Here is a 13964-nt window from a genome sequence, read left to right on the forward strand (position 1 = left end):
TCAAAGCAGGCCCCAGTGTATACTCTAATGCAACGGCTCCAGTGTGGAGAGTGGCTAGAAAGGGGGCTGAGGGTGACTGGGGCCTATTTTAAGGGTGTTTTGTGCTAAGGATTCTAAAATGTATTGCACAGTAAGTAGACAATTTTGTAACAATTTAAAGCAGGTGATTTGAACATGAGTGCTAACACAAGGACAATACTGGAGGACGTTTATTGAGCGCTTACTGTATATGCAGTGACCATCATAAATCCACTCTCTTTCTCAGTAATGCTACATAGAAGACACTGTTATCCCTTTTGACAGGCAAGGAAGCGAAATCACAAATGTGAGGTTTAGTAGCTCGCTCACGGCCATTGTGTCCGGAAGTGTGGGAAGCGAGCTGGGTGACTACTTTGTTTGTATGAGCACTCTGTTCACTTATGTACCCAGAAAGATTTCTCTGGGCACATGAAGGTAAAGCCAAGGGAACAGAGATGATAAAATATCAACACAGAAATTAGAGAGGCCAAAGAAGAAAGTTCTAGAAGGGAAAAGTGAAGAGACTTGGGGCTAAAAGAGGGGGTCAAGTCTACTGTGGCGCCAGGTTCCTGACTGTGCAGGTGAGCAAACCCTTGGCCTCAGCTGCAACCCAAGAGAAGGGCCAGTGTGGAAGGGAAGAGTCTGGCTGGGCAGGCTGATGTGAAGGACTGGGAGACCCATGGTGGAGGTGCGTAGGGGTGGGGCTTCCAGAGTCTGCGATGCCAAGCTGGAGACACTGCCACGGCAAGCCATGAGGAGGAGGCCTTTTCTGGTCCCAGGTGGACCAGATGACACTAACTCCCAGACCTTGGCTTCTCCGTGGAACATTTAGGAGAGAATAGAAACAATCTCGAATGTCCCCTCCTGGCTGAAAGGCAGTGTGACTCTGTGTTCACAGTCCGGAAGGGCACAATTACCTGAAGCGACAGACTCGGGCACTGTCAGCTGGCAGGCTACATGCTAAATAGCTTTTCACACTCCAGTGCACACCAAAACCTTCAGCAGCATCCACGGCGCTGAACAGCAAGAGAGGGAGGGGAATGTGGGAGGTGACTGTAGTGCTCCGTATTTTTAGCGAAACGAGGAAGTAAACTCAGGGTGGTCAGCCTGGGTGGCACATCCTACCAGGTGTGTATTTGCATTTCTGGGGGGAAAAAAAGACAAAATTCTTTCGCCAGACTCCATGTGTCCTTGTTTTTCTGGAAGCCCAATTGTGTGATGGCCTGATGCCCTTTGGCATGGAAACTCATTTCATTTGAAAACCTGCCTTGGAAGGAATGTTTGGCTGCCAGTCGAGGCAGTTAGTGGATGGTGAGGCTGATCTTGCTATGTAACTGGAACATGCTGGAGGTGGGGGCCGCTGAAGGTCCCACGGTGTCCAAGTCTCTTCCATGTATTCATAGTGGACTTACAGGAGTCCGCAGAGTGGACAGTAGGCACCCAGCATTGTGATGGATCCACGGGGGACAACGCAAAGCAAACAGCACTGCTGGTAATGTGACCAAAGCCCGAAGTTTCTTGTGTATTCCTTCAACACACAAGCTGCTATATTGCAATAGCAGCCTATACAGCGTGGGGACACTGACAAGTGTTTATTAATGTGCATGTTAGTGGTAGGGCCACATGTTTTTGTTTTAGGTTATACAGAAGCCCTCATTTACTCAAATGTAACATTAGTGGATCTAGAAAATCTTGGTTTGGGGGCTAAGAGAGTAAAGACACTTGCCACCAAGTCTGACAGCCAGAGTTCAGACCCCTGCACGCACAAGGTAGGAGGAGAAAACTGACTCCCGCAAGCTGTTCTCTGATCTCCACATATTTACTCTGGCACCATAGTGCACACATATACTAAGTAAATAAATAAATAGATGTAATTTTAAAATTTCAAAACCAAGTCTTGCTTTGGGGTTCAAGTTCACTTAGCAGATTTAATATAGTGATTTGGAGATACTTAGGAATATAAAAATATACACAGTATGATGATGCATGGGTATGCGAGCTTGAGTTTTACATTATGTGTTTTTATTGGTAAGGGGAAATCTCACTCACATGCTTCAGCCCAGCACAGGTGAATCAACTTTGTGCAATGTATTCATGCTATATAAGCTATCTTCCCATCAGTTGCTTAGACATCTAAGTTATTGGTAGACTACCACCATGTGGTAGTGCTTGTGTTAAGGCGACCCTGACATGCTACTCTGTTCTTCCTCCGTCTCCCATTACCTCACTGTGTGTCTCACACCATCGAAAGGAATAGAGGAGGTGCAGTAAGATACGTTCAGAGAGAGAGACGCATTCACATAATTCTCAGAACAATGCATCACTGTGATCTATTTTATCACTAGCTACCACTGTTAGTCTCTTACTGGACCTGATTTATCAATGAGACCTTATCCTCGTAGGTAGCTATGGAGGTGGGGAACAAATAGCATGTATTGGTAGTATTAAGGCCTCCACTGATTTCTGCACAGCCTGGAATCTGCACGAGCAGATTGCGGAATTGGAGCTGCATCTAGTATGGCTCCCTACACCGGTACCCTATAGCGCCCTAAGAAATAAAAACAAAATAGTACCAGGATCCTGTGGAGATACCGCCAATTCATGCAATTGAATTGGGTTCCTTTGAAATTGCTGGAGCACATTGGCATTCGAAGGGCTCTGGGAAGCCAAGCAGGAATGAATGCAGCTAGACCTCATGATTCCAAGACAGGTCTTTTCTCCCTGGGCATTGGCTAGCCTTCCAAGAGTTGGCAGCACCATAGGGGAGCATGTATGCAGCAGTTGGCATGGCAGTAAGATGTTTGGTACCAGCACATTGCTGTGGTCTGTCTGTATCATATGGCAGAAAGTGGGAAGCACTCAGCTTTAAGGACAGATAGAAGCAGGAGGCTCTGGGAATGGAGCTGGGTGCAGGAGGCAGGAGGCAATGCATGAGCAAAGATGAGGAATGAGCCAACCACTGAGTTGCCTCTTCCTCCCAGGAGCTGTCTTTAAGCTGGACCAGAGCTATAGAGACAAGTGAGACCTAGCTGTGTAGTTTATGTACTTTACATAGTGTGTAAAGTACCCATCATAGAGAGAAAGATGCGGGGAGAGCCAGAGCCCTGATCCCCAGGCAACTCAGTCCCTCCTGGCAGTCAGTCTCCAATATGGAGTGTGTATGTGGGGGCGGGGGGTTGGATTCAAGAACCTGAGACCCATTTGGTCCCAGCTCTGACAAGCTAAACGGCAATCTTGACAAGTACCTCACCATGTTGTGGCTTCTTGTGGCTGTACAACAAATTTTCATGAGCCTGAGTTAAAGGCACAGAGAAACTGCACCTTGACGTTCCAGACCTGGAACTGAGATAGCAAGGCGTGGCGGAGCCATGCTTGTTTGGAAGGCTCTGGAGAGGATCCCCCTACCTTCCACAGACCCAGGTAGCTCCAGGTGTCCTTGGGCTTGCGATGCCTCGCTCGATGCTCTACCTCCATCTTCACAGGGTCATCCTGTGTCTTCAATCACCCCTCATCTCTCTTTAAAAAAAGACATTAGCCATTGAATTTAGAATCAAATCTAAACTTACGATGCTTTTATCATGAGACTCCTCATTATATCTGCAAAGACTACTTCATAATGTGATGGCCTTCACAAGCACTGGGGTGGGGCTTCGGGACCTGCCATTCAGCCCACTGCACCCCTCTTGCTTCAGCTTCCTCGTCACAGAGGGCCGTCTGCACCTGTCTCCCTAAGCGTTGAAAGGATTCAATTTACACAGAAGCCTTCAGAGCACCGGGCAGTCACAGCGCTGTCATTCTTCGAGCAACTCCCACCTGACCCCTGAATCCAAGCACTGTGATGCTGAACTCCTGAAGCAGCTGTGCAGGGATGATGACAACAACGTTTCTGTTCTGTCATCGGCCACATGAGTGCAGAAGTGGGGACTCTGCCTCCCTGTACCTGCAAACATCTGTCCCCTACCAGTCACAGCAGCTTGGCTGCATCCATGGCCTGGAGCTTCTACACTGAGTACCTGGTGCGCTGAAGGAGTAGGGGTATGACAGGGACTAGTGAGAAGCATCGAGGAACACTTGGTGCCTCCTGTATCCAGGGCACATCCACGAAGCTGCCACCAGACCGTAGTGTCTAGCTCCAGGGCTGCATAGACAAACAGCACGAACGCTTTCTCTCCCAGATCCTCCAGGACAGGAAGGAGACAGACAAGTAGATAGATTGTAGTATAGGGAAGTAAATTCTCGTGGGTTCTGTCTAGCTCAATGGCTGCCTTGATGATGGGATTGAGAAGTAACAAGTGAGTCACTGATTTTGGAATCTGGCTGATCTAGGGATGGGTAAGAAAGGACATACAAAAATAAGACTGAAAATTTGAAGCCTTAAGTATTTGAAGAAAGCTAACCCATAGGACTGGGGAGGGTGGGATTTAGGGTGGTCTCTATAGCTCTGTTGTGACTGGATTGGTAGTGGGGCTGATCACGCCAGATAAAAGGGAGGTTTGGGTAGCAGACTGCCATTTATAAGGTTTTAGGTTTAGAGAGTGCGCAGTGTGAGCCAGGTGTCCTGCCATCTAGTTATTCCAGCTTCATTTGAGCTACTGTGATAAAAACACCCTGACAGAAAGCAACTTTGGGGAGAAAGGGCTTATTTGAGCTTGTAACTCTGGGTTACAGTCTCACAATGGCAGGAGCTTGAGACAGTTGGCCACCTCACACCCTCAGGCAAGAGCAGAGAAGCGAATGTTGGAATGCTCGCTTGCTTGTGCTTAGAATAGTTCCTTCGCTCATACCATGCGGGACTTTGCCTAGGGAATGGTGCCATCACAGTTGGCAGGATCTTCCCACATCAATTAGTCAGAATAATGCCCATGGGACATTCCAATATGAATAATCCCTCCCTGAGACTCTCTTCCCAGATGAATCTAGCTAGGTTGTGTCCAGTTCACAGAGATAATCGAGAAACCATAATCACTATCCACATTGGACGAAACAGGCAAGGATGCTAAGTGATGTGTTAAACTCTGCTCCAACACAGCCAGTTGGGTCTTCAGTGAAGAAAAAAAAAAGAAAGGTAGGAAGGAAGGGAGAGAGGGAAGAAAAGAAAACAAAAGAAAAGAAAGGAAAAAAAAAGAAGAACAAGGCACCGTTTACTCAGACACTTAATTCCATCGTTCTCCAGTATGGTAGAGTGTAATCCTATACTGAAAGAACATTGCTCAAACAGGGATTTGGTCAAAGTAGGAAGCACTACTCAGCTTTCTGTGTCTCACCTGTGTGACCTCCCTTACACCTGTAGCTCTCTCTGAACCTTATCTGCTTCATATTAAAGGTGCCAAATGTCCCCAGAGACTGTGGTTTCAAGGAAAGGGAAGCTTATGGTTGAGAACACTCCGTAAAAATGCAGAGTGGATGAGAAACAGACAGAAGCCAGCTGGGATCTGATGGCTTGTCAGATTTAAGCTCCAGATTCAGAGTGGTGCTATCGTAGGGAGCATCCAGCTGCCCTGCCCTGATCCAGAGTCTCTTCACTGTCCCGAGTGCTACACGAGGTCCTGACAGCTGCAGTCATATGTGTTGCTCCCCAGAACAGATGGGGAACTCAAATTCACACACCATCAAATTAGCCATGCTGACCGTGACATCCTGGAGTGGGTAGCATCTCCACACCGCTCTGCAACTTTCTCTTCTATCCCACTTCAAAAATATTTCCTTTGCCAGGAACATAAACCCATATGCCTTCAGCAGCTGCCACATCCCATCTTTGCCACCAGAAGTCCACTCTGTCTGCTCTCTTTCTGACTCCCTGCCTAGACCGTTCCTGAGTTTGATTGCAGGCTCAGGATTCTCCTACCTGGTTACCTGGTCCATGTTGATATAGAGGCAGAACAGCAATCTTCTCAACCCGTGTGCTTCTCAACCCGTCTTACTTTCCCACTGTAGGTGTGAGCTATGCTAGGGTCTCCCAACATGACTTATGCCCATACACATCTCTGGCTCTTACCATGGGGACATACACTCAGCCCTTTTCTGCTCTGCTCCCAAGCCTGCTGTGACTCCCCAGAGCCAGCTGCTGGTAACAGTGGAGGAAGTACCAGCCATACAACTAAGGAGTTGTGTGACTGATAATCTCTCTGTCTTGTCATTACAGCCCCAGAAGTCTTCCAGGTGTATGTGGATGGAGGGCCCGGGTACTCATATCCCGTGGATTGGTGGTCCCTGGGTGTCACGGCCTATGAGCTGCTACGAGGCTGGGTAAGTCTTGTGGAATATTAGGTGGGGAGGAGGCATTAATCTGCAAGGTGAGATGCCAGGAAGAGGTGCTGGACCAGGAGCCTAGCCACCCCTCAGGAGCTCTTGCCCAGCCCCTCATTCTTCTGATAGGGAAAGAGATCCTTCCGCTCACACTCTCCCAGAAAAGGAAGTCACAGAAGATCTGTGGAGGAATCAACCAGGATGAAGCACCCTAGCCTCCCTCCTACTTTCAAACTTCCTCTCCAGAGCTCACAGTTGCATCGGAGCCCAATTTCCACACTTGACTGGGTGTTTTCTCTGTTGTTTCTCTTTTATCGCCTCCCCCCATACCTTTTCCAAATACGTAACTCAGGAATCTCTAAGGACGATCTGGGACTATTGGTGCATGTTTTTACTTTTGACTCGTTTGTACTGAATTGTTTAAAATGATGGCGCCGTTGAATAACCAAAAGCTCATACTTTCATACTTTTATTTAAGCTGAAACTCTTGTGACTAAACTGATTTTGGAGCGTGTTTTCTTTGCACAAGCATCACTGGGAAATTGCATCATCTCAACTCCTGGGCCCGCAGTCTCCTTAGCCAGGGAACAGAGATAACATTCTGTGGTGCTGGTGTTAGCGGACATTTGCCTCTGGACTTTGGCACTCTCCCTGCTTAACTGTTTCTGGGGCTCCAGTGACCAGAAGGAAACTCATTAATCCCACTGTCTGCAAGTCTCACAGGGTTTGCATCCGTTTACATATGTGCATATTCATCATACTAAGAGGGCAGCCTCCAGGAAGGCAGGATCTTTTATTTATTAAAAAATTGTTTTCATTTATTTTACATCGCGACTGAAATTTCCCCTCCCTCCTCTCCTCCTATTCCCCTCCCATTTCCCTTGTCCCCCTCTCCCACCCCAGCAATCCACTCCTCTTCTGTTTCTCTTCAGAAAGGGGCAGGCCTCCCATAGGTATCAACAAAGCATGACACATCAAGTTGCTGTAGGACTGAGCTCCTCCCCTTGTATCAAGCCTGGGCAAGGCAACCCAGTATGGAAAATAGGTTCCCAAAAGCCAGCCCAAGCATAAGGGACAGTCTCTGCTCCCACTGCTAGGAGTTCCACAAGTAGACCAAGCTGCACAGTCGTCACACAGAAATAGAGGACCTAGGTCAGTCCCGGAGAGGCTCCCTAGCTGTTGGTGTAGAGTTATTTCTATAGATTCCCTTATGATGGCTTAAAGACAAGATCTTACTTCCGTGTGTGGGAGAATCCTTTCTGTAGGAAATGAATGAATAGGGAATGAATGAATGCTTCTTGAATGAATGAGTGACGAGAGCTGCCTGGAACTGACTCTAATTTAGCCAACTTTTTTTTTTCTACTCTTGAACTCAGTTACTTCCCATGAATTCCTCAAAAACTTAATTACAGTGCACGGCATTTTCAGAATGCAGGGAAAATGAGAACGCGTTTGCTTCCTTGGGCACCAAATGAAAGACTCAGCGTGACACAGGTTCACTTATTTCTGGCAGGTGCTTTTCAGTTCTGCAGCCATCAGGGGACATGAGCGTTCCAAACCCCGGCTGAACCGGGGTGCTGCCATTTTGTGCAATCCATCATGCAGGTGACCTTGGTGCCCAGTGGCCTTCTGCAGGAGGAAGCCTGCCAGCAGAAACGATGCTGGCTATTATTCCTCAAAGGGCCAGAACAGTTGCCAGTAGGAAAGAAAAAAGCAAGGATAAAAGAAAGCCTGCTCCTTCAAAATTAAGTTCCTCGTTTCTCATTCTTGTGAGTTTTCTATTCAGAGACCACTTTCAGAGGAAGAGAGAGAGAGAGAGAGGAGTCGTCAGAGAGTCACAGGGCTAGTCCAGGACTTTGGTACAGGGACGATGGGACAATGTAACAACCAGAAAGTGGACCTATTAGGAGCTGGGTGACCTTTCCCCCAACTGTCTTTGCACGGCAGAATTGTCCACCCAAGGGCCAGTGAGCTATGATGTGGCTTGCTTTCTCGTTTTTATACTAGAGAGCACTAACTTAGTTAAATGGATGTCCCAATGGCCCCTCGCCTTCCTCACCTTACTTATAGACAGTGGACTCAGAAGTCATCCTTCCTTCTGGCCATTTGCTCCCCAGTGCTGACAGAGTTCTAACAGAACTGGGGCTCCTTGCTTCCCAAAGACAAAAGAAAGCTGCAGTGGGCTTTCCCATGAGCTCGAGGATCTTAGAGTCACCAGGAAAGACAGATGGGGAGGGAGGATGCCACTAGCATGGTTTATTGGTCAATGTCTCAGAAATGCTCTAGTTCTGACAAACACAGCCTTCTCTCTCATGAAGAGCACCACGTAAGACGAACAGAGGGACCTGGTCACCCGTGCAGGCATGGAGAACTTAATTATAGTCTGGGAAAGAGACACAGGGGACATTGCTTCTCTTGTAGCCCAGAGCAGAATATCAGCTCTTATCCCTGCAAACCTGCCTTGGAAAAAAAAAAAAAAAAAAAAAAAAAAAAAAAAAAAAAAAAAAAAAAAAAAAAAAAAAAAAAAAAAACACCAAGGCCAGCCCCATTCTGGTTGCTCTTCCCATAGAGCAAGGCTCTGTCAGCCTGGAGCTTTAGTGATGGGCCAGGCAGAGTGGAGTGTGAGGGAAGGGAGGGCATTAGGAGATTCTGCCCCCTGACCCCATCCCCACAGAAGAGACTTAGTGACCTGCACTGCGGACGCTATCCCTCCTACCTGGATGCCACCCTGACAGATGCTCCTTTGGGATCCAGGGGGCTCCTCACCTGCAGAAAGAAGTCACTTTACACAGCTGGAACTAACAGGGTGTTTTCCTTCTCATTCGATGGAGAGCTGCTTTCTTGCAACAAGAAGAGACTCTGAGAGGAACCTCACTGGCTCATGGGGGATCCCACTGGTGACCTTAAGCAGGGCTTCTGAGCAGGCAGAGTGCTCAGATCCTCTGTCAACCCCCATCAATCATACAATAACAGTCGTATCTTCCCAGCAGGGATGTGGGGAGACCTAACGACCTAGGGATGTAAACTATCCAGCACAGCATGGTACCTGGAGGTCAGCACTGCCCAAGCCCCAGCTTCCTAACTTCCACAAGGCTCCCACCCAGAGTGGCCTGCTGTGACCTTCCCAGATTAGCACCCTTCTCACAAGCTCTGAGGGCTGAGGCGGGGCCCAGCCTGGCTGCCATCTATTAGATCGATGATAAGGCTGCAGGTGCAGGAGCGTAAATGCTTCTCCACACTGTAATTCATGCTTAACTTGTCTGAGCCCCGGCTTCCTCGATTGTAAAAGGAAGATAATGAATGCAGTCACCGGTGGCATAGGGGGAAAACGTGACCAGAGCCCTGGTGGAGGGGGGCTGAGGGAGAGAGTACAGACGCTAATGTCAGCAGATAGCAGGATGGAGACTCAGGAGCCTTGGATGCAGCTTGAGCATCAAGGATCCAGTTGGGTAAAGCAGTGGGGAGACCCCAAGTGACATCTAAGCTGGTTCCCCTGTGAAGTGCCGGCAACAGCTTGAGCAGGACAGAGAAGGGAGGTTGAGGCAGACTCAGCTGTGGCTGAACCCTGCCACCTGTCACAGCGTGGGCAGAGGACTTCCATCAAGGGCCATCCCTCTGATTTAGGCAGGGAAGTGACAAAGTGGTAGCTATATATGGACATGAGCTCGGGCATCCTGTGCTTCTGGGTTCTGCTACAAGGGAGAGCCTAGTATAAGAGACTCGAACCCAGTGCTGTGGACATTTGGGCTGGACTGCACCGTCCTTTGGGGCAGAGACTGGTTATGAGGTGACCTGCAATGTGGTTCAACACACTGGCAGCCAGCAGAAACCCTACCATCAGTTATGACACCCCAACAGCTCCTGGGATCAAACTGCACTAGACTGGGAACCTTTGCCACAGTGATCAAGAGGACTGAGCGACACCTGCTCAGGAGACCACAATGCAAAGGAGCTTTCTATTGGTAGAGGGTGAGACCTGGAGACTCAGTCAGGGCCGTGTAAGTAACAATATTGGGGTATAGAGAGGTCAAGTCAATAGAGGAAGAACTTCTGGAGCACCCGGTAGAGAGGCGCTCAAGTGCAGAACCAAGAACTGCTGCGTGCACCCTAGTGCAGGGCTCCACCTAAAGTGGGGTGCAGTTGCTGACTTGTCTCAGCAAAGCAGACAGACCACAGTGCCTGCAGTTGGGAGCCCAGGAGGTAATCCTGCTCTTCCCAGGGCACATCCTGGGCTGGTTCTGCCTTCCTCATCATTTCCCAGCTGGACGCTCGCTGGAAGTCATCTACCAGTTCCAGAGAGGGAACACTCTCAGGCTTCAGAGTTTCAGGTTGCCTAAAGGACAGTTATTCCGAGTGAAGGGATTAAGAGGGCCTGCGTGGGATCCGATGGTCGGCCAGCCCCACTCCAGCAGATGAAAGGACAGGCTACACCAATTCTCTCCCTCTTTATGTCTCCTATTTCATGGCAAATTGCCTTTTTTAAACAAATGAGTTTCCTAGAATAAAGACATACCTGCACTCCGGCATAAGCAGCCCAGTCTCCTGCTTCTGGAAACCACTTTTGCCAGCAGGCCTTGCAAATCACCGTACCCTCCAAGACAGCTGCCTCCGAATCAGGGCATTGGAAGAACAATGAGAACAAAGCTGTAGTGGAAGATGCAACATTTCCTGTTTAACTCAGAGGAAGCACTGTGTCTCCATGCCTGCCCAAACTGAGGAGGGCTGAACCTGGAGCCTGCGTGTTAGAAATACCATAGCCACAGCGCCTCTGGCTGACTTGAAATGTACGTGCTGCCTACGCCTGAGAGTTAAAGTTCTCAGGACCAGTAACGGGTCATGGCGCAGTCAGGAAAGCACTACCCAAGTGTGAGAACCTGAGTTTGAGCCCCGAGAATATCTGGAAAAGAAACTCAGGTGTAGTGGCAAGCACCTATAACGCCACAGCTGGGGACGCAGAAACTAGAGGCTCATGGAAACTCTCTGGCCAGCTAGCCTAACCCATCTGGGGAGCTCCAGTTTGAGTAAGGGAATTGGTCTCAAAAACCAGGTGGAGGGAGACGGAAGAAGACACTTGTCTCCATGTCTGGCTTACACACAGGCACACACACATGTATGCATATATACATGCATGTGTATAAACGTGCATACAGAGTTCCCATGTTGAGTTGGTGGAGCCGGTCTGTTCCTCCCAGGTATGGTAAGGATTCAGATAGCAAAGAGAAGTTTCCTGGAGGTCTGATAGAAATGCAGAACTTGGGGGAGCTGCTGAGTGGCCAAGACAGTAGAACCCCAAATGTTAGGACATAAGAAGCCCTGCCCTTTGACCTCTGGCTAATTCCTCACCTGGGTTTCTAGAGAAAGCAGAGTCTCTGGGAAAGCCCCACCTCTGAGCCTTAGTTTCCTGGCTTTTAAAGTGAAGGTGGAAATGGGGATGTCTTTTCCCCTGGCATCCTCTGTCCCCAGTGAGTGGGGGGGGGTCAGTGGTGGTGGAATAGCCCAATGAAAGGACAGAAATGGAGGAAGGATCCTGAATAATCCACACACCCAGTTTCCAGTCCCCAGTCCATGTCCAGCTGGTAGCTCTGTGCTCTGGTTGTCCCGTCTCCTGTAGGGACAACAGAGCACCCCGATCTCACAAGCTTACACTCCCATCATTCCCACATACCCACCACATATCCAGTGAACTAGTGATCATGTGTGCCCACTCACAGACCTGCTCAGCCAAGACAGGGAGAGGTGATGGCTGACCTTCCAGAAGATGGAGGCTGTGACGAGAGGTGTCCCTGAGGGTGCTCAATAGCAGGCATCAGGACCCCAGCCTGTGCCCATAGCAACAGAATGAGCCCAGCCTCTTCCATGCACAGACAAGATGCCCCAGCCTTCTATGGCCAAGACAACACCTTGATGCCCTCTTTTTGAACTGCCGTGCTGTGAGAGAGAACAGCCCACGGCATCTTGAAGGGAAATAGGAGTCATTTTCCATCCTCACCCAGTCTTCAAACAAGAGGGTGCTGCCTTCTCTAAGACACTCTCTGATTCTGGGACTGCCCTTTGTTGCAGAGACCATATGAAATCCACTCGGCCACACCCATTGACGAGATCCTCAACATGTTCAAGGTGGAGCGTGTCCACTACTCCTCTATGTGGTGCGAGGGGATGGTGGCCCTGCTGAAAAAGGTAAGAGGTCGGGGAGCTGTAGAAAAGGCAGCTAGTACACTAACACCCAGTAGTAGAGGTTACCATGGTGTCATATGCAGATCACAAAGCCCGGCACAATGCAGAGAATCACAGTGTGACCCAGACTCTTTCCAGTTCATTGCAAGTTCCTCATAAACAGAAATATCCCACCACATATCCAGTGGCCTAGTGATCATGTGTGCTCACTCACAGACCTGCTCAGCCAAGACGGGGAGAGGTGATGGCTGACCTTCCATCCATGCACGTGGCTGCTTGGCCTGTTGGGCCTTAGGAGCTCCTGTGGTGGGAACTGTTGCAAGGAGAATGAATGCGAGTTCCCCAAGTGCAGTCTGTGCTCCCAAAGCATCAGCTTCTCTTACCACCTGCAAGCCTGCCAGAAAGGCACAACCCAGGCCTTCTGGGAGAGACAGAGAGGCTTGGGCAGCTATCAATCTTGGTTCGCTTCTGGTGACTCCAAGGCCTCCTCAGTTCAGCAATCAGGAGACCCAGGTGTTCCCTTCTCAGGTTCCCCTCCAGTCCCCAAGTGCAAAGAAAGAAGTATTGCATATGATAGGCACAGCAATCCTCACTAGAATGACATGGATAGCAGCAGCCTTGGGGGAGGTCTGTGTGTCCTGGTCCACACACTGCTCCCTTTTCATCCCCTCAAGTTGATAATGACAGTGGACCAGAGACCAGAAAGCCAGGACTCGATAAAACAAACTGATTTACTCTATACCACAAAGATGTCACATGGCAGAGAAGGGGTTAGTACCAAAGACATCCGTGTTAGTCATTTTTGTCATTACTGTGACAAAATGCCTGGCAAGAGCCACTTAAGGAAGGAAGGCTTATTTTGGCTCACAGTTCATGGGCACAGCCCATCGTGGTGGGGAAATCATGGCGGCAGTGGTGTGGGCCAGCTGGTCACACTGTGTCCACAGTCAGAGAGTAGAGATGAACGATACTGGTACTCAACTCCCCCTTTTTATTCAGCCCAGGGCCTTGGTGGTTGAGGTGCCACCACCCACATTCAGGGTGGGTCTTCCTATCTCAATTAACCCAGTCTAGAACTTCCCTCACAGACATTCCCCCTTGGCTTTTATTCTGGGTGATTCTAGATCCTACCCAGCTGACAATATTGACCAGCACACTGTCCTAACTTTAGATCTCATCTCTCAGTCACAACACAGTTATAACATCGTGGTGAATTGTTATTTAGTTAAATTAATTTAAATGGGTGCCCACGGTTGGTTGCTCTTAACCCTGACTCATCACTGGGGGCATGTAGAAGATTTCCATACTGCCAACGCCTGGACCCTCAGCAAATCCAGAGAGCCGGAAGCTTGGGCCCTGGCGCACACAGGTGGCATCAGCTTGCTCTTGGGACAGTCATTCACAACACTTCGCTCCCAGATGCCATCCAAGAAGAGCGAGCCTGTTTAAGTCTGTACCCACTGCTTCAGGGAAGCCCCTAAACACAGGGCACATTGATAGGCATGCGTGGTCCTGGGCAGACGTCT

The 13964-nt window shown here is 49.2% G+C and overlaps 1 protein-coding gene across 1 annotated transcript in view; it reads left to right on the forward strand.

Moving 5' to 3' along the window:
- The window catches only part of Stk32b (serine/threonine kinase 32B), a 232282-nt gene that overhangs the window by 204246 nt on the left and 14072 nt on the right, over positions 1 to 13964 (forward strand). The window contains exons 7-8 of the mRNA XM_050140759.1: positions 6161 to 6264; positions 12325 to 12441. Of these exons, the coding sequence (XP_049996716.1) occupies positions 6161 to 6264; positions 12325 to 12441 (221 nt within the window). The remainder of the gene's footprint in view (positions 1 to 6160; positions 6265 to 12324; positions 12442 to 13964) is intronic.

Source organism: Alexandromys fortis, unplaced genomic scaffold (assembly GCF_014885135.2).
Source record: "Alexandromys fortis isolate MF-2015 unplaced genomic scaffold, M_Fortis_MF-2015_v1.1 scaffold_7, whole genome shotgun sequence".
NCBI lineage: Eukaryota > Metazoa > Chordata > Mammalia > Rodentia > Cricetidae > Alexandromys > Alexandromys fortis.